General features: G+C 35.1%; 2 protein-coding genes across 2 annotated transcripts; both read left to right on the top strand.

The window, feature by feature from the left end:
- Positions 1-784: 784 nt before the first annotated feature.
- LOC122584248 lies at positions 785-1,324 on the top strand. The gene has a single exon (XM_043756462.1). The coding sequence runs from the start codon at positions 785-787 to the stop codon at positions 1,322-1,324; it is 540 nt and encodes a 179-aa protein (XP_043612397.1).
- A 2,621-nt stretch (positions 1,325-3,945) lies between these two features.
- On the top strand, positions 3,946-6,070 carry LOC122584247 (L-type lectin-domain containing receptor kinase S.6). Its single transcript, XM_043756460.1, has one exon. It carries the CDS (start codon positions 3,946-3,948, stop codon positions 6,025-6,027), a length of 2,082 nt encoding a protein of 693 aa, XP_043612395.1. The 3' UTR covers positions 6,028-6,070.
- The last annotated feature ends 15,858 nt before the right edge of the window (positions 6,071-21,928 follow it).

The following is a 21,928-nucleotide window of genomic DNA, read 5'->3' as shown; positions in this document are numbered from 1 at the left end:
TCATTTACATACTTGTGTGACATTATATGAAGTCTTGTGGTCTTGAAAAAGTGTGTGTTTGCTACTCCTCTTGATGACCCTTTTGCTATTGTAACACATGAAGAGATTAGCATCAAGAATGTTACCCACATGAGCAATGAAGGATAGTTGGATCTTCTTATCATTATTAATCTTGTGTTTTTGATAGTGGAGGATTGAATTGAAGTGAGAATATTTGGTTTTGGGGTGTGGATGGAGAGTGGAAAAAGATAGAAAGATTTGGTGGGTGTATGGAGATGACTTGTGTCCGAAGAATAAGTAATAAATAGCAAATAGACATGGGGAGGCAGACGGGGAGAAAACATGGTCCATTAAATGAGGGGCCATACCAATCAAGACTTTTTGCCAACCCTTTTGGTTTTCAAATGTTGGTTCACAACGTGTCAGAGGGATGGGAGTGGAAGTGGGGTGGTGAACGGTGAACCCCGGCCCCGCGTGGGAACACCGCCGCCAGGGGGTCGGGGTGGGGAAGAAAGGGTCAAAAACAGGGTAGTGAGACCGAGGAGAGAGAAACGGTTGTGGGGCCGCGCACAGGAAACGGACGAATGGTGGCTGGACACGTGGCGAGGGGAGTGGGGGTAGAGAGCCGTTGGTATTTTTTTTTTCTTTTACCTCTTTCTCTATATATATACACTCTTTTCTTCCCAAAACAACACATAACTACTCTCATTTTCACTACATTTTTATAAAATTCAAACACCCCAACCTTTTCATCACTAATTTCTTACACCCAACACCAAAAAATATGGCTTCCGGTCTTTTGGATAATTCGAGCGACTCTCCCGACGAATCAAACGATAGCTCTATGGAATTCTTTCTTAACGCGTTACACTTTCTTGAAGATACGACAAGTTCTAGTGCTCCTCAAACTCGACGGTATACGGACCGGCGTTGGAAAATTGGTCTTGCCACTCTTTTGAACGATTGGTTCGTTCAAAAACCAAAATACAAAGACGATTACTTTCGAAAGAAGTTTCGAATGGACAAGACCATGTTTTTAGATATCGTGCACGACATTGAAGCAAACTTCCCGTATTTCCAAGAACGTTACGATGCAAGAAAAAGAAAAAGTTTTACGGCGATACAGAAATGCACATCCGCCGTTAGGCAACTCGCGACGGGTAACGCACCAGACGAGTATGACGAGTACTTGTGCATGGCAGCCAGAACCGCACGTGAGACCCTTGATTATTTTTGTGACGCCATCATTCGGTTGTATAGCCGAGAGTACCTACGTAGGCTGACGTCACACGACGTTGCACAACGGTCCAACTATTATGCTTGAAATCACCACGTCACAAGATTTGTGGATTTGGCATGCTTTTTTCGGTGTCCCGGGGTCAAACAACGACATCAACGTGTTGAACCAATCCGATTTGTATGTCACAGCGCGTAACGAAACGGCTCCGGATTCTTCATTCCGCGTGAATGGCCGAGATTATAAACGTGGCTACTATCTTAGTGATGGGATCTACAACAAGTGGTCAACACTTGTTAAAGCATACCCGTATCCAACCGGCCCTAAGGAAAAAAGATTCAAGAAATTGCAAGAGGCGGCGAGAAAAGATGTCGAGCGAGCTTTTGGTGTCCTCAAAGGTAAATGAAAAATTCTTCAACGACCTCTTCGACCTCAAACGAAAGACAAAATTGGAAAGTATGTTCATACATGTATTATCTTACACAACATGATCATTAAGAGGGACGAGAGGGCAATCTCACCGGTCCATATAATGGACCCGCCAGTGCAACCGGTGTTCGATGAAAGTGTGTATGCGGAGTTGATAGACGAAGAAGTTCACCATTGCCTTCGATATGATCTTACGGAGCACGTATGGGCTCAAGATTGATGATTAGTTTTTTTTTAGTATTATGTAATGTTTCTTTTTTTTTTAAGTATTATGTAATGTTTATTTTTTTTTTAGTATTATGTAATGTTTCTTTTTTTTTTTTTAAGTATTATGTAATGTTTTTTTTTTTTTTAAGTATTATGTAATGTTTATTTTTTTTTAAGTATTATGTAATGTTTATTTTTTTTTAAGTATTATGTAATGTTTATTTTTAAGTATTATATAATGTTTCTTTTTTTTAATATAATAAAAGGGTATGTTTTTTAATTTTAATATAATATGTGATTTTGTTAAGTAAAAATAAATGGAAATAAAAAAGATGATGTGGAAATTGGGGTTGGGGTGAGTGGTGCCACAGTTTTGGGATGATTTGGGGTGAATTGGGGAAGTTTGAGGTGAAAGGTTTTTATTGGAAAATGGTGATGTGGAAATTTGGGGAAGATTGGGGTTGGGGTATCCACTCCCACCCCCCTTATTGTTCCTACAAAATTACATTACGTTTGAGAACTAACGTACTAACACGATTATAACTTAATACATGTACAAGAAAGGTTCAAATAGGTTGCATTGTACGTACTGTGATATTTATATAACATAATTTAGACTTCTAATTCAAAAGCTATTAGAAAGATGCTTGTTACAATATAGTATATATATAAATCTAGAAAAAAAAAATACATTATGACAATATAACTTAGATTTATTTCCTGAGTGTAATTTATTTTTGACCAAAAATTGTAACTTGTTATTAATGTAAATATACTTGCAAGTTTTGATTCAAGAAGTAAGTGATGAGCTTAGTCTAAGTTAGAACTAAACCAACCCAGAACACTAATGATCTATAAAGTGTTTTCCAGTAACTTAAACCTTTTAGACTTAGTCAAAAACAAGTGTTTTTCAAGCATACAAGATCGATGTATAGGTAGAAGCTTGAAAAACCTTGCATTATTTCTGAACAAATAGAGGTAATTTGTTAAGTCCAAGTTTCACTGGCTCGCTCCCAGTAGTGAAGACTGGAGCTCCACTGATGATTTTTCCAGAAATAATAGAAGACCAGTGAACGCCTTACTTGTACTGGAAATCTGGAAGGCATCGGATTTCAGTTCACTGGACTTCACTCCAGTCAAGATCTATTCCACTGAAGACATTCTCACTAAAGTCGAAAATTGAAGTTTGAAGAAAGAAGACTGAAAAATGGCGGGACCCACTGGCAGTCTTAACTGATCGAAGGCTGGAGCTTTTGTCAATGTTCCAGACTTTACAAATCTAAACACTGATTACGAGAAATTGAATTTTGCCTTTACATGCTATTATCCGGACAATCCATTTGTCTATTGTTAAAAGTACAACATGCATGTAAAGGTGGTTAGTTAAAGTAAACAGGTCACATCAATGTGACTTTATTTTTGTAATTTAACCAATGGATTTAAGAAATTAAAGGCATTTCATTATGCATGCAATCATATTTCGGTGTATGATAAAAGAGTCAAAGAGAAATTATGTGTCTACATTTGTCGGTGCGTGAGAATTGGCGAGGAAGTCGTTTAGTTTTCAAGGATAAATGAAAAAGACAAACATACCCTTATCAGTTTAATCTAATACGTCCGCCTTCAATTTAACACATCCATAATTTATCTTTTCTCTATATGTATACATAGCGACACATCATTAATAACAAAGCATAATCCTAATAGCTCAAAATACACGGCACGAATGCTCTCAAATAAATATATGTTGTAATTGATACGAAAGACTTTTTAAAAAAACATACCCACACCTTTTTATTTTTCTTTCTTTTTTCTATCTTTCCTCTGTAAATAAAAATAAAAATGTTGATTTCTACTCAACATAATTTGGCGCTAAAACTTGCTCTCTCTCCAATAGTTTAGGTATCTACTACTTGTATTATCTTCAACTCCTGGATTCCGATCCTCTCAAAACTCGAAGCCCCCGTCTAAAATAAAATCATAAACAATCACAAAATTTAAACCCAAAATAAATACTCGTAAATAAAAACCCAGAAAAATATCCTTCCAGTCATCTTTTTCCCAAATTAAACATGATTCCATACATTCAATTCTTCATCATCATCATCTTAACCACAATCTTCAACCCAATAACTTCATATTCATCACCATCTTCAAACTTGACACTGATTGGGTCAACCCATTTCGACAAAAACAACACAATCATCTTAACTCAAGAACAACCCACAACCCAAACTTGCAAAACTTCCCCATCCATTGGCAGAATCCTTCATTCTAACCCGATTCGTTTTGTTAACTCTTCATCAAACGACACCGTTTCATTCTCCACCCGTTTCACATTCAGCATTACTCCTCAATCCCCACATTGTCTCCCTGGTGACGGTATTGCTTTCTTGATCACTTCTGATCCCAATTCTTTACCACATTCTTATGGATATTTGGGTTTGCCTGATTCCTCTGTTTTTGGCCCGTTTTTCGCAATTGAGTTCGATACTTTATATAACCCGGGTTTTGGTGATATTAATGATAATCATGTTGGGGTTGATATTAACTCTGTTATTTCTGTTGCTTCTGTTGATTTGATGACTAAAGGGATTGATTTGAAAAGTGGGAAACAGGTTACAGTTTGGGTCGAATACAGAAACCCGGAAAAGATTATCCGGGTATGGGTTGCGTATTCGGATACCAAACCGGGGAAATCGATTCTTTCAGTTCCGATTGACGTTTCTATCCTCTTTAATGAGTTTATGTATGTCGGGTTTTCGGGCTCAAATGGCAGGGGATCCTCTGTACATTCAATTGAAAGAATACAGTTTCATGTATTTGAAACATTAGCACCACCCAATATGCAAATGGAAACAAAAAGTTCAAGAAACTGTTTACTTTGTTATCCAGAAGATCCGGTTTTCGCAGGAGAAGATGAGGAGGGATTCGGAGTATCAAGTCATCAGAGTAATAAAGATAAAAATCGGGTTCTTGAAATCGGGCTCGGGCTTTTGTTTGTTACACCATTTCTCCTCATTGTTGCAGGTGTTCTCATAATTTACTGCTTTTGTGTTAAGAAGAGACGATCAATTAAACGAAAATGTGAACACCCCCAAATGTATCGTTTTCAAGAAACCGAAGTGCCCAAAAGGCTAAAATTATCGGATATTACATTAGCTACTAAAGGGTTTGATCAGAATCGGATAATCGGTGAGGGTGCGTCCTCGGTTGTTTATGAGGCAAATTTGCCTTCTTGTGGAAATGTTGCGGTTAAACGGTTTAGCAAAGTGAACCAATCGGGTTCGTTTGGGAATCAGTTTGCAACCGAGCTTGCGACAATGGTGGGGTGTTTACATCATAAGAATTTAGTACAGCTTCATGGATGGTGCTGTGAAGGGAATGAATTGGTGTTGGTTTATGAGTACATGCCAAACGGGTCACTCGATAGGATTCTTCACAAACGAACGAATGTGAACAGACTGTTAACATTCGAGAAACGTTTGAATATACTTCTTGGGGTGTCGTCAGCTCTCGTGTATTTACACGAGGAATGTGAAAGACAGATCATACATCGCGATGTGAAAACGTGTAATATAATGTTGGATGCTGATTTCATTGCGAAATTGGGGGATTTTGGATTGGCTGAAGTCTATGAGCATAGTGCTAGGCAACGTGACGCCACGTTGCCAGCTGGAACAATGGGGTATTTGGCACCGGAATATGTGTATTCCGGTGTACCTAGTGTGAAAACCGACGTTTACAGTTTTGGGGTTGTGGTGTTGGAAGTGGCGTCAGGGCAGCGTCCTGTTAATGAGGACGGCGTGGTGGTGACTGACTGGGTCTGGGATTTATGGGAAAAGAAAATTTTGATAGCTGCTGCTGACCCAAATTTAATGGGTCGGTTTGATAAAGTGGATATGGAGCGGATGTTGATGGCTGGCCTCATTTGTGTGCACCCGAATCATCAGTTGAGGCCAACAATGAAGGAGGCTGGAAGGATGTTACGAGGTGGGTTGGTACCGGATTTGCCAACGAGGAAGCCTGTTGTTATGATTCAGTCGGTTTTGCCAGATAGGGCATCCATGGAGATAGTGGCGAAAAATGGTGGTAGTGATGAGACTGATTCACCATGGTCTACTCCCAGAACACATTTTAGTAAGGCTAATTGATTTGCTGTAGTGAATTTTGTTTTCTGATAACTTGCTGCTTGATGAAGATTTTAGTTGGTTTAAGCCCTGAAAGTTTTAGTTTCTGTAGTGAGGATTCTGTGGAATGAAATAGCTTGTTGTTGGCTACTTTTGTGCAGTTACATAGATAAACTTAGTGAAATTGGCAAGAAATGTGTTAATATGTAGCACAAGTAGTCTGTTTTGTTACTTAAGTTTCTGCAGTTGATTTTGCTTTTTGAAAACTTTGTGATTTTCGTAGTTGTAAAAACTGTTGATTGTAGGACTTTGTTTTGGCAATAATTTTCTGAAAAGGTGTTAGATGAGTATAACTTGGTATTTGTCGTTGTGCTCATTTATGCTATAAGAAAGTGGTGATGATATTTTTTAAAGTATGAAATTAGATGATTAATAGGGTTAAATGTAAACATTGAAATGCAAAATAAACTGATGATTAATAGGACTTTGTATGTACCTAAACCGCGTAAGGCCCGTTTGTTTTAACTCTGATTAATCTTTTAGGTCTGATTTGGTTAGAGGTGATAAAATTTTGAAGTGTTTGTTTTTCTTTTAGATGTAGAGGAAAAAGATCGAAACAACCTCACACTCAAATTTTCAAGTGTTTGTTCTGCTTTAGTTCTGATTTATTTATTTTTTAATTTTTTTTTCTCTAGTCTAAAGGGAAACTGCTTCTTCCCATAGCTTCTTAATGCCTATCCGTCTGTTTACTAGTCGGAGTTGGAGATTTGTCCTCGGTCTGTTATTTATGAGAGAAAGCAAAATTAATCTTGAAAAATTGAAAGAAGGCCGCTAATCGAAACATAAGAAATATAGATGGAGTAATGATAAAGGAAGAAAGAAATGGTGTAGAATATTATGTGACTAAGAACAGATATGTATGAAAAGAATCTAGTGAACTTCTAAAATGTTTTAACTACCAACAAAAAAGTTAAACAGGCATCCACTTCAAAGGAAAACAAAAATTCATACAGAATTTTTTGTACTGATACGACATATGTTGAGTCTTATGGTGTAACTACGAACATTTGGTTTTGGATTTGTAAACATACGAAAATCGGTGTCTAAGACACCGGTCTTGTGTTTTAAGGGCCAAAGTTGGTGTCTAAGACACGGGTTTTACATTAACGTGACACTTTTCCATACAAAGCCGGTGTCTAAGACACCGGTCTTCCATTTTTAAATTCAAAGTCGGTATCTAAGAGTTCGGTTCTTGATTTTTCTTTTATATTGACTTTCTTTTTTAAACATTCATATCAAATTCTACGACCTACTACAACAATATTTAGTATGGCTTCTTTATCTTCTCTACCATCAACTCCTACTGCACCAACATTTAAGACCAGAAAGATCAACTAACAGAAGAAAGGAATGATGACGATGATGATGATAATGATGATGATGATGATGATGATGATGATGATGATGGCCATGAGCAACAACAATACATCATACAAACTAGACCTCGTAGGTAGTCGAAAAAACCTGGTTGTGGAACAGGTGGGCGTAGAGGATAGTGTTACAATTTGTAGTTTTGTGTTATGTTTCAAATGCTTAATCATGTATGGAAGAAGTAGCAATCTAATAAAATTTTCTGCTATCTATACTACCTATTAGAAAAAATACACCCCTGTTGAAATGTAACATAGGGATTTGTCCAAACTACCCCTGCAACACACATAACCTACCCTCATTCCCTTACAAAACAGGATCCCTTCTCTCAAACGCTCTCCTCACTCTCTCCCGTCAACAGAAACACCATCGTCCATCCTCAACGCCGCCATGAACGCCAACTCCACCGTCGTGAAACAACACCACCATCCCTATTCAATATCGTTAACATTTATTTTTTAAAAATGTTTATTTTTTGTCATGTATTTTTAAATTTTTCATAAAATTTTAAAAATTTTCTGTAGGTTTTTAACATTTTGCCCCCTTTTAGATTTATTTTTATTAAGTTTTTTAAGTTTGCCCTCTTTGGAATTTTTTCTTGGTACCGCCTCTGGATCCAGGGCAGCTGATCCACCGCCACCATCATTCACCACCGTCTGCAAATCTGGACACCAACATGAGTATCTTCTTCTTTTCTTTTTTCAATTGATATAACTTTTTTTATTATGTAAATTTTTTAGTCGGATATCCTATTCTGTTGAATTGTTTATGCGGATGAATATCATTTTTTTAAAACGCTTATGCAAATGAATATATGTCACGTGTTTAAATGGTTAAGAAGTCATTACCGGATCCTCGATCGGATCTTAGTACTGCTTTTTAGATGAGAATTGTAATTGGATGCTAAGCTTAAATCCAAATATTTATACGAGAGTAAGTACCCGGGCGTTGCAAAGCGGTAAGATGATCAAGTGATAGGTCATAGGTTGTGATAAGTCATAGTCAAATGCCTTAGCTGTACGCGCTCCAACATCGGATTTAAAAATTCATCGAAAGTATATCGAATCACATCTCTAATGAAAGAGCAAGAAATTTTAAGCACACCAATATAATTTTTATGATTTATCGATTTACGATTTTTGAGATAAATGATTTTAAATGAATAAGAGAAATGTATGGAGGAGAGAAAAATGAGTAATTGAAATTTGAGGAGAGAGAAAAATGAGTGGTTGAGATTTATTTTAAGGATATTATAAATAAGTGATAGAGGTATTTTAAGGTTTTTACTTGTTAAAAGTTGAAATTTTTGAGAGAAGAAATGCTTTATAATGTAGTAGAGATATACACAGAGAAACATACGGAATTGTATTTTAATTTAATGCTCTATGCCTTTTGCATTGTAGATGATTCACCAGAAAAGCACACACAGATTGTTGCAGAAGACGAAAAAGAAGAGGTGCACGTTTACAAAAGTGCCGCCACGCTCGAGTCAATCGGTGAATCATTTGGAGATGCTTATAACAAGAGGTAATCCTTTTTTTCATGTCTTTCAGAAACATTAGGAGGTGATCTGTCTATACTAGAACTCAAGCTTTGTTTTTCTTATTGATGATGAAGTTTCTATCATGTAGTAGCAAAACCAGGTCTAGACTCATTTTTCGTCTTTTCAAGAACAAGTTCTCCTTAGATTGTTACACTAGATGCTCTAACGACAAGTGTCGTGCGTATGATCCGAATGCTTTAGCTTTTTCTCTATTGAACAAGTGAGCCTTTATCTAGAAAATCGACACTTTGACCCATTTACTTATGAATGTATCGATCTGGATTATGTATTTATGTTGACACAGTTTACTCAAAAGAGAACAATGTTGTGGTTTTATAACCTATACGTTGCTCTTAAAAAACTCAATTGACAATATATTACGAGTATATTGTTATATCAGAAGCAGATTAAATACTAAAAATGATTGTCGGTGTGCAAGGAGGGATGACATATATAGGTACCAATTTTTCAAGTATTGTTATTTCGTCACACAATTAGCCTATTGGCTATTGACTCAAGCTTATGTTCACATACTTCTGTGTTTTAGTGGAAAGGCAAATGGGATAATCAGGAGTACTATAAGTAACTTGACATCACAAAATGAATATTATTAAAATTGAGGTGACATTTTGGAGATGCTTATAAGTTATAAATTAAGTTTATAAATTAATTTTCACCCTTTGTTGCTAACTTGCAGTTGTAGTTGAATTCTCATTTGTAAATATTCAGTAGTTTCTAAATGGAGCAGTATTATATCTAATAAACTATTATTTTTCTTGTACTTGCAGTCAGGTCTTCGTCCCGATCAAGTGGGCTATGTGAATGCTCATGCTACTTCCGCAGCTCTGAGTACATCATTTTGATCCAAGATTCTCTACAAACTCCTGTTTCAGTATTAATCATTTACCCATCAGGTGACACAGTGGAAGCTCATGCAATCAAACTCTTCATCCCGATCAAGTGGACTAGGGAATTGCACCCTTGTCGTTAAATCTGAGCAATTAATGTCCCATTTCAAAGAAGCTTTCACGCCTTTGATGGATTCAAAAGAGATGCCAATCAAAGTAGCCTTATGAAATGCTTTTGGGTTTGCAGGAACAAATGTGTCACTGTTGTTTGCAAGTTTGTAGGAAGAAATATTGTATTGTTTGTTGTAATAAATATTGACGCTTTTTGTTGAAACTTGACATTTTAAAGATGATTTTCTTCATGATAGTAGTTGTGAGAACAAATAATGGCTTCAATACTAAAACAATTCAGACTCTATATACTTTGGTTGACCATATGAAGACTCCTTAATTCCAAGCTGTGTAGAAACGTATATACATCGTGATATCTCGCTTAATTGACGCATTATTCATGGTATCCGCTGCAACGCGTGGGTACCATGCTAGTTATCAAAATACAAATGCATTACATAATTAGTTAACATTACATAATAGTTGACTCTACTAAAATAACAATAGTATTACATAATTGTGCACTCGCCGCTGATTCCTTCAAACTCGTCTTCAATTTCATCAATTATATATTGCGCACGGTCTATTTTTTTATTCAATAACGTCATGATTTTTTCAAGCTTTTTCATTATACGATCAATGTCAAAACCCACGTCCTTTAGATGTGCAACATACATGGACTCGCTTGATCTGGGTGTTCTACCAGGGCTATATATATTTGCTATTATTTTGTCGTTCTCGATCTTTTTTGTTTGAAATGCTCAAGACAATCGGAAACCTTCTCATACATTTCACTATCATCACTCCTTTCTTCTGTTAGTTGATCTTTTAGGTTGTAAAATGTTGGTGCAATAGGAGTTGATGGTGGAGAAGATAAAGAAACCATACTAAATATTGTTGCAGTAGGTCGTAGAATTTGATATGAATGTTTAAAAAAAAGGGTCAATATAAAAGAAAAACCAAGAACCGGACTCTTAGATACCGACTTTGAATTTAAAAATGGAAGACCGGTGTCTTAGACACCGGCTTTGTATGGAAAAGTAAAACCCAATGTCTTAGACACCAACTTAATTTGGCCCTTAAAACACAAGATTGGTGTCTTAGACACCGGTTTTCGTATATTTACTAATCCAAAACCAAATGTTCGTAGTTATATCATAAGACTCGAAATATGTCGTATCCGTACAAAAAATTCATACATTGTTTAAAGATAGATATGATACACCCTATACTTAGATATTTTATTTTCACTTGTTTTGAAAAACAAACTTTAAATTTATCAAGGGTACATATATGTTTTGTCGTTCATTATCTAGCAACCGTGCGGTGATATGAAATCATAAGCAATATAATAGTCGTCTTATATTTAACATCGAGAGTTGTAAAGCTAAAATTTTGATATTAAAGGAAATTGGTGAAATATAAGCTTACGGCCTTACACTCTTACAGTTAAGTGTTGCCCTCAAGCCGCCTCAAAGAGGGTAACGGGCTTGAGCGAGTGAGAGTATTGGTGAGACGGAATCAAATGCTCTTTCGATGTCTTGGGTAACAAAAGTGTGATAAGCCCATAAGCAACCAAGACTAGGTGGTTTTTTTTATTAACAACCAACTAAGACAATCCTGGGTATTTTGTGTGTAACGCCGGCTATAGGTTGTACCAACGGGCTCAATCTATACGAACGAAGCCCCTAACACACTTAGTTCAACGTCGATCACAACAACCAACGGCTCTTTCCCCCATAATGCCATCATGAGTCCATAACGTCCCCTACACCACCCCTAGGGAGTTATAGAAGGTTATGGGGAGGCCTCACTCTCTTTAGCCTAAAGATAACAAACCGCCCCTAGTGCGTTATGGAAGGTTATGGAGAATAAAAAGAGATCGATTGATGACCAGATCTGTTACTTCTCATCTTTGTTCTGTTGCAAATCCCATTGTCTCCTTAATTTCTTTCCATTCACTCATGGGTATTATTATGTATATTACTATGTACGTATCTATCTATCTAGCTTGATGTTTTGACATTTTTTAGTTATGAAATTGATCAGATGTACGTATATCTCTATCTTTTAGTTATTATTATTATTTTTTTAAAAGGTGATTTTCGTTTGAAACTTCGTGTCGTGACTCGACAGCGGGAGATCTAGCATATGTTGTTTTGACTGGGTCCGCGCTAGAGAGCCCCTCGAAATAAAAATATCTATTTCAAATACCGGATGGGGAAAAAACCTTACTAATCCGCCAAAAGGCATGACGAGTAATCGGAGTAAACCCTGCTCCATCAGACTTGAACCTGGGTATACCCAACCAAGTTAACCCCTGATAAAAGGACTTAATTCCTATGTCTTCTCCAAGACTTGAACACAAGACCTCATATAAGAGGATGACTTTTCAAACATTGAGCTAAAACTTAAGCACACGTATATGTTTATCTTGTTTGATGTTATGCCAATAATTGAGAGGGCTATGTTAGGTGGTATTTATGAAAATATGAAATTGATTTGCTTTGAATATGAATAAAGAAAATATTGTTTATGTATATACAAATAAATCTATCTCATCTCTACACATAATATTCACATGTCATTTGAAATAATAAAAAATTTTTTTTAACAAGCTATAATAGGTAACCGGTCACATAGCAACCATGTATAAATTTGAAAAATTTATGAATGATACATTTCAATATTCCGGTTTAATAGACAAACCGTGTACACAAGAAAAAATACATTGATCATCCAATAATTAATCCCTTAAAAATAACTAAGGTATGACAAGTTATTTGCTTTAGTGATTCTTCGTTTCTCTTTTTTTTAAGTAACGGTATACAAATGTTTACCAGTATTGCATAATTATCGTTATACAATACCATCTTAAAGAGTAAAAAGCTATTATATGATTTTTGTGATATTGTCATGTTATTTATATGAGGTACCCTCATGTTACATGAATACCTCATTTGTATGATTTTTGTGATCAAACTATATATAATGTATATAATAAAAGGGAAAATGATATTCCCTCAATCCCATTAATTGTGTCTAGTTTTAAATATTCAAAGTCTATTTTATGTAAGTTTGACCTTAAATATTTTTTATTGTATTATATAATACTTGGCGAAAGTTATACCTATTGAAAACACATCTAAACCTATATCTATTCATATAAATTTCATCAAGTATTACGCAATACAAATAAAAATATTTTGGCCAAAGTTGTAAAAAATAAAATTTGAAAATTAAAAAGTGGGCACTACTAATGAGACGGAGGAAATATGTTTTTTAATAATTTGTATAAGAACCATAAAATGATATTTGGATCTCATAAAATCTTTTCTCTAATGTTTTATCCATTCATTTTTTTTACATATTATTTATTTTGAGATTGAAAATATTTGTAGGCTATTATAATAGAAGGATTTATTATTTCCTGAATAAAAAGTTCCCTAAATGATTATTTATATGATATGATGTAACTTTACATTAATGTCAACTTTCTAAAAAACATACCAAACACCCACATTTGTTTTGACTATATATGAAGCCAGAGTACACTTTATTAGTTGATCGAGTGATTCCACAAATAAAAAGTCACTGAACTATTATAGTATTATTATGATCACATCATAGTTTTGTTTCCTTTTATCATATTTAAAAGGTGATTTTTTAATGAATAGACCTCGTCAAAATAAAATTATTAAGATAGCACAAAACTTACATAGAAGCGTGTTCTATGAAATCTACTCGTTTAAAATTCTACTTATCTAATGTATGACAATGACTAAAAAATTTCTATAAATCGTGTTCATCAAAGTCTAAGTTTATCTCATAGCATTCGAATAGATTTAGATCATAAATAATGCATATAGCTTATGACATTATAAATATTAAATGATTATGGTTGAAAATCTAGTTTATTATTTTTAGTAATGAAAAGTTTATTAAAACTTTGACTTTTATATTGAAATAATTTCTGTCCATCGAAGTTTTTTTTTGTGACATGCGTAGCAATATTCAAATATTACAAACTCATCAATCAAAATTGTAGATTATAATATACTTGGCGATAGTTGAATATTAAAAAATCATAATAAATCATTGGAAGGAAATTCCCTCAAGTTGAAACAACTTGATAGGTCAAGTTAGAAGAATTATGACCCTTGGATTAAAATCAATGGCCAAGATTGATTTTAATCCAATGACCATGATTCTTCTAACTTGACTCAAGTTAGTATTATAACTTGAGGGAATCCTCATCCTAAATCATTACCATATTGTTTGAGTAATTGTTACACATGGTGTACTCCATTTTACTTTACACTATTAAAAATTATAGTTTATTTTTAGATAAAACATATTCTAAATAGTTCAATTAGAATATGACAATGATGTACGTGTTTTGAATAAAGGTTATATTTATACATGCTTTGTTTTCTTTATACGTGTCATGATAATCAATAAAAAAAATTTCAAAATAAGATAATAAAACAATTACTTTTAAAATCTTTAAGAAATCGAAACTGTGATTAGTGGATAAGTTTTTAGTATTAAAAGATTTTTCACAAGTTAGTAAATATATGTCGATGTCTCGATTTGAATCTGGGATAAAACATTCGTCCTTTAACTACTAGACTAAAATCTTATGATCTTATTTCTTAATAACGCTTTAGCGGCGGAACTAGGATTGAAAAGGATGAGTAGCACAAATGTTTTTGATCGTTAGCCTTATATCAACTTAAAATAACGATGCTGACGACTAAATTGTTACGAGTTTTAGCGATGTTTTAAGATTTTTGGCTATTTTTAGTGGTTTTAAAAGCTTTTGGCACTTTGGTAGTTTTCATTTATCATTTAATTATACAAGTACGTCTTTATGAGTTTTATTATTTGATAATAATTTTTCGAAAGTTTGGAATTAGTTTATTGACTGGTATCCCATATTTGTTTGACCCGTATCACCAATAAAGAGTATATCGTTTTTCAAAAAAAAATTACACTTCACAAATTTAGCGGACCCGTAGCCCGGGCTACCTTAGGATGTGTGTATTTCCGCCTATTGTCGCCTTACGTATATTGTTTTAAATTTTTTAAAATTTCTTTTCATTTTCTCCTTCATAAAAGTATAAACACAAAAAACCATCTAGTTTTATGAAAGCGCATGCAAGAAATAGCATGGACTGATCACTTGAATAACCAAGTGTCTCATTACAGAAAGTGATTAATGAGTGATAAATGAATATTAAATCCATTGTATAATAATTTATATGTTTGTAATAACAAAATTTGGCAAAAAAAATAGGTAAGAATATGACGACATTAATCGAAACCATCTTCCAAATTAGTGATTTAGTGTTACCCGTTTATTAAATAAAAATATAAAATAATGGTATAATAACTTGACCGCAATTGAATTTGTCAACAAGAGCCAATCAACTTGTATAACTTGATAATGACGAAGAGAAAAAAAGCTTTCCACATGCAGATAATCTATACTTACTCCCTTTATTAATTTATAAATAAAAATAACATCAACATAAATAATACATGATCAAGTGGGAAGTTTTATCCGCGTGAGGATGTTGTTAGTCATTTATCCATTATATCTTTAAAAAAATGGAAAATTTACAAAATTTTATATCATTCTATAGACTTTTTTGGTCATATATGACCGATAATCTGGGTTTTGATCATCTGAAAACTAAAATTTTCGTGAAATTAGAAAACTGTCAAACACATTGTGATCTGAATTTGACACAATGTGTTTTTAATATGTTTTTCAAAAAACACAATGTGTTAAGTTCATATCACAATGTGTTTGAACAATTTTCTGATTTACAACGCCAGCAAAAACACACTGTGATTTAAACTTAACACAACATATTTTAAATTACACAATAAAAACACATTGTGTTTTATAAAAATACAATTAAAACACACTGTGTTAAATTCAGATCATAGTGTGTTTTGACCAGTTTTCTAATTTTCACAAAAACTTTAGTTTTCAAATGAACATTTCACCCGGTAATCTATATATCTATATACTATAATATGAAAAAAACAACATTATATTTTTGAAAATTTTAAAAATATGTCATATTTTCACTTAATTAGCACCCTTTAAAATTTCACTTACACTACCCTTAACATTTACACTATCAATTATTTATTTTTAATATCTCCATTAACATTTTACATCAATTACCTTTACATTAATTATCTACACCATTCGATGCCTCATCTAAAACCAACAATCGCCCCTACCATCACATCGTCACCATCACAACCACCACTACATTACGTGGGTAACGTGCTAGTATTATTTATACAAGTAACATAAGGGGGAGAGGTGTAGTGCCACTAAATTGGCTAATTGGCAAGTTTGGCAAGCTATCGGCGAATCATATATCGTCACGTGTCGTTGACAAAAACTAGCCAAAACATGCAGTATAGTATACGAAAAGTAACCTGTTAGGTCCAAATTTACTAGACTCGCTCCAGACGTGATTACTGGAGCCCTCTGAAGATTTGTCCAGAAATTATGTGAAGACCAGTGAACAACTTACTTAGTCGAAGACTGAAGTCTGAAGAAAGAAGTCTGACAAATAGCGGAGCTCACTGAAAGACTTACCAGATCTCCTGACTGGAGTCCTTATCAGTGTTCTAGACATTACAAGTCTGAACATTGATTACGAGGAATTGACTTTATGCCTTTACATGCCTTTACCCGGACAATCCATTTGTCCTTTGTTAAAAGCCTTACACGCATGTAAAAGTGGTTGGTTAAGACAAGTCACTATCATGTGACTTTATTCTTGTACTTTGATCAATGCATTTAAGGAATTAAAGTAATTTCGTTAAATACATGTAACCATATTTGTACGGCAAAAAGAATATTATATTTATTCTTTTTTGCATATAAATACCAAGTCACTTCCTCATCCAAATCACATACTTTTGCAATTTGGTGCCTTTGCTCAAATACTTTCGATCTAAACAGTTATACTTCACAACTTTAATTATTTCGATCAAGGAGTTTATTTAACAAAATTAGATCACTTGTAATTCATAGGTTGTTTAGATACTTACTTTGTAATATCTTGTTCCGCAATAACCTTGTATTTTATTTAACATCAATAAATAAAATATACTTAAAAATTACATAGTGTCTCACCATTTACTTTACTTGCTTATCTATATATTGCTTAAGTACGTATTACATTATATATATATTCTTGCATTTATATTTATCGTAATACTAGTCCAATCTAGTGCTTACTTGACGTTTCATACAAGTCCTATCTAGTGATTACTTGTCTTGTTGTATTCTACACTTGTGAGTTATACCATCGAGTGGGGGACTTCACAATTGGTATCAGAGCAAAAGGCTAACATACTTGCCTAGATCTGCATTTTCTCGATGGCCAGCCCAGAGAATACACAAGGAAACACTTTAAACACTGGACCTCCACCCATAAATGAATTTGAACAGACTAATGACCATGTTAACGATAATCCACCACCACCACCTCCTATTCCTGCTTCTCCACACGTGCATGTACACTACTCAAACACTCCTGTTCCCAAATTCAGTGGGAATGGTGATGAATTTGGCACGTGGAAAGCTAGGATGTTATTACATGTTACTGGTATTGAGAGGAATATGCTTAAAATTTTAAATGAAGGACCCTATATTCTTAGAAGTCCTCTCAATCCACTTCTTGATCCAACTGGAGCAAGATCCGGGAGGGAAAAGAGGGAGGAACACTGGTCTGAAGAGGAAAGGAGACTAGTCAATATTGACACTACCTTAAAAGTCATGATCCTCGGGGCCGTTCCTGAAGCTCTTGTTCCCACACTAGTGCTTTATCCCAGTGCTAAAAACATGTGGGATGAACTAGTGAACCAATATGAAGGTGATGATGATACTATTGTTACCAGAAAAGTGGCTTTGAATAAGAAGTATGAGTCATTTTTTGCCCTACCCAATGAATCATTAACTGGTACCTACACCAGATTTATGTCTATCATAAATTAGTTGAGAGGGCTTGGGGTAGAAAAAGACAAGGACATACTTCTTGAAAAATTTTGTGATATTCTTCCATCTAAATGGTCTCATATGATCGTGGTCTTGAGACAAGGTAAAACCTTGCATTCCCATACTCTGTCAACATTGTATGGTGCTTTTAGATTCACTGAAGAAAATCAAGCCGAGAGAATTGAGGCAGAAAAAGATGCTATTAAGCATGCTTCCAGTAGTTCCCTTGTGGTTAGTCATACTGAACCACCATGTGCAGCATTGATGTCTTCCGAGAATGTATTTTTCGATAAACAAGATGATGTCTGAATTAATGGATTCTGGAGTCATGAATAATATCTCTCCAGATTATGATGAAACTGATAGTGATGATCTGATGGCTATGATGGCTAAAATGTTTAACCGTTTCAAAGCCAGAGCTAACAGACCCACTGGACACAATGCACCCAGTTCTTCCACCGACAAGACCAATCTAACATGCTTTAAGTGTGGCAGAAAAGGTCATTTCATGAAAGAGTGCAAGTCCAATAAGTTTGTCTCACAATCTTGTCCATCAACTTCCTATAACAAGCCTGATGATAGCTACCGATTAAAATACAAAAAGCTTAAGGCTCAAATTGTTCTCATGTCTGCAGAAAAAGATAATAATAAATGCATGGTGGCTAAAGAAGAATGGGTTCCCTCTGATGACTCATCAGTTGATCATGAAGAGGAAAGAGATTGTTGTTATATGGCTCTAGCTGATGAAGAGCATCTGGTGAAAGAAGATGTCACATCTGGAAGATGCGTGGACATTGTCATTAAGGTAATAGATTATGATAAAGAAACTGATCCTGAATTAAAATTGGACATTACAGAAGCTTTAAACTTTGATTTAATGTTTATGGAAACTGTTCGTTCAGAAATGTCAAATAATTTTGAAACAGATTTTTCTGAAATGGCAAATTTACAATCAAAGTTAAAAGAATTGCAAGATATTGAATTCGCTTTCAGAGCACAAGTTTTGGTTACTGAACAACTGGTCCAAGAAAAAGAAGAACTGGAAAATATTTTAACAAAAGAAAAACATGTTATCCAGTCATGGCTTGAGACCAAGAAACCATATGATGTTGCACGTAACTAGTACCCCTCCCAAAAACGTGCATATCTAGGGGTGATGTCAATGCTGCTGCATTAATACCTGTTGTTGACCGAGTGCCTGAAGTGTTAAAGCCTAGCACTATTTATGATGAACCAACAACGCCCAAAACTTGTATTATTCCTCCTGTTCAATTGTATGAGGTTAAATTTGGAGCTCCCCAGATGAATGCTCTAGTCAAGAAGGTTAAGCAGAATAAACCTTTGCCTCAATCATCTTCTAAAGAACCCCAGGTTCAGAAAAAGAAGAATGTTGTTCCTCCACCTAAGTCAAAAGTACAGTCATCTGGAAAGGCTTTGGTGTCATCTGATGAAACTATTTTGTTAAGGCTGGAGAGTCAGTTTCAATTACTGGCTCGTCAAGTTCAAAGTTGCAATGCAAGAATTAACAATTTTGAGGGTACTTCATCTGGCCCTAAACAAAATACAAAACCTTTTTCAAAAAAAGAAAAATCGAGCACATCTGTTCATAAGAAAAAGAAAAAGGTTTCAAAACTGTCAGTTCCAGTGGTGTTTAGTGAGAAACCCACTATTTTTGAAAGTGATATCAACCAGATACCAGCCGGGATCCATCCTTGTGGATCCAGAGAACCTATCAGTCGATGGGTTCGCAAACCTTTAAATTAATAATCTGGTGGATGTGTAGGGCGATCGAAAGAAATATATTTGGTATCTTGACAGCGCTACTGGAAGGACAATGACCGGATGTAAGACCCTGCTAGAGGAGTTCATAGTTTCTGACGGACCCTCTATTACTTTCGGAAATGATGGTTCTGGAAAGACTGAGGGATATGGTGTTCAGAATAATGTTCAAGTCAAATTCAGACGAGTGGCTTATGTAAATTGCTTGAAATATAACCTCATAAGTGTGAGCCAGTTGTGTGATGATGGCTACCAGGTGTTATTTAACATCTCTCAGGGCATCGTATTTAATATGGATTGGAAGGTAGTACTGATTGCTCCCAGAAAAGGGAATGTGTACATGATGGATATGGAAAGCTCTCCTTCAGAGCAGTATTTCTATACCAAGGCTGATGAAGACACAAACTAGCTATGGCATAAAAGGTTATCCCATTTAAATTTCAAAAATATTAACAAGTTGTCTAGAAAACAACTTGCAGATGGGATACTTTCTGTCTCCTTAAAAAAGGAAAGGCCATGTCTAGGATGTGAGATGGGTAAGCAGAAACGCACCAGTTTCAAGGCAAAACAAAATTTTAGCATATCTGAACCTCTTCATATGCTTCATGTGGACCTTTTTGGTCCAGTAAATGTTCAGACTCGTGCTGGTAAGATATATACCCTGGTAGTTGTTGATGAATACTCCAGATATTGTTGGGTAATATTTCTTAGGTCAAAGAATGAAACTGCTGTTGAAGTCATCGCTCTTATCAAGCAAATTGAACTCAAATATAAGCGAAAAGTGTGTCAGTTAAGAAGTGATAATGGAACAGAATTCCAGAATGCAACTTTGGAGAAATTCTGCACTGACACTGGCATCTCCCAGAATTTCTCATCAGCACACACTACAGAGCAGAATGGAGATGTAGAAAGAAAGAACAGCACGCTGATAGAAGCTGCCAGGAGTATGCTTGTTGAATCTGGTCTTCCTAAAATGTACTGGGCTGAAGCAATTGCAACTGCTTGTCACACTCAAAATCGCTCAGTATACGTGAAGAGACACAAGAAGACATCCTATGAAATATTAAGAAATAGAAAACCAAATATTGGTTATTTTCACGTTTTTGGATGTCCAGTATACATCCTGAACGACTCCAGTCAGTTAGGCAAATTTGATGCTAAAGCTGATGAAGGATATTTCTTAGGATATTCAGCCATTCGCAAAGCCTTCAGGGTCTACAACAAGAGACTGGAAAAGGTCCAGGAGTCGATACATGTCACATTTGATGAGTCAAATGAAGCAATCAATAAAAGGCCAACCCTTAATTCTCCCCCAGAAAGTTCAATTATCTTTGGTGAATCTGATCCTATCAACTACAATAAAGATTCATCTGAAGATGCTTCCAGTCATCCTGACTTGGAACCAGTGCAATTTGAAAAACCTTCTAGTAATACTTCATTCTATCCTTCAATAAGTTTCAAACTACCCTCTGAACTTGTTATTGGATTAGATGTTCGTACTACGCCTCCAGTATTAGATTCAATTGATTTTGAGCCAGTAATCCAAGAAATGCCTTTAAAAGAAGAATTTCATGATGCAAATCGTGACCTTACAGATTCTGATGAAGATGCTGAACTGGTTTGGCAAGATCCTACTCCAGAGAATCAATTGAACTCTTGCACTGATATTGTTGTTAGAAACAATCCTTGTCAATACTCTAAGTGGACAAAAGCTCACCCAATCAACCAGATTATCGGTGACTTCGGTAGAGGGGTTCAAACCAGAAGTGCCTCCAGTGAACAATGTTTATATGTCAACTTCTTATCACTAATTGAACCGAAGAAGATTGACGAGGCAATGAATGACCTAAGCTGGGTGATGGCTATGCAAGAAGAGCTTCACCAGTTCGAATGAAATAAAGTTTGGAATCTGGTTCCTCCTCCAGTTGGCAAGAAAGAACCAATTGGAACCAGATGGGTCTTCAAAAATAAGGTTGATGAAGATGGTCATGTGATCAGAAATAAGGCCAGATTGGTGGCACAAGGGTACGTCCAGACAGATCTTGACTTTGAAGAATCATTTGCACCAGTAGCAAGGTTAGAAGCCATCAGAATGTTTTTAGCCTTTGCTGCTCATCATAAGTTCAAGGTCTACCAGATGGACGTAAAGAGTGCATTTTTGAATGGAGAATTAGAAGA

This window comes from Erigeron canadensis, unplaced genomic scaffold (genome assembly GCF_010389155.1).
Source record: "Erigeron canadensis isolate Cc75 unplaced genomic scaffold, C_canadensis_v1 Conyza_canadensis_unscaffolded:163, whole genome shotgun sequence".
NCBI classification, from domain to species: domain Eukaryota; kingdom Viridiplantae; phylum Streptophyta; class Magnoliopsida; order Asterales; family Asteraceae; genus Erigeron; species Erigeron canadensis.
The sequence above is the reverse complement of the archived record's forward strand: the minus strand, read 5'-3'. Positions and strand labels throughout refer to the sequence as shown.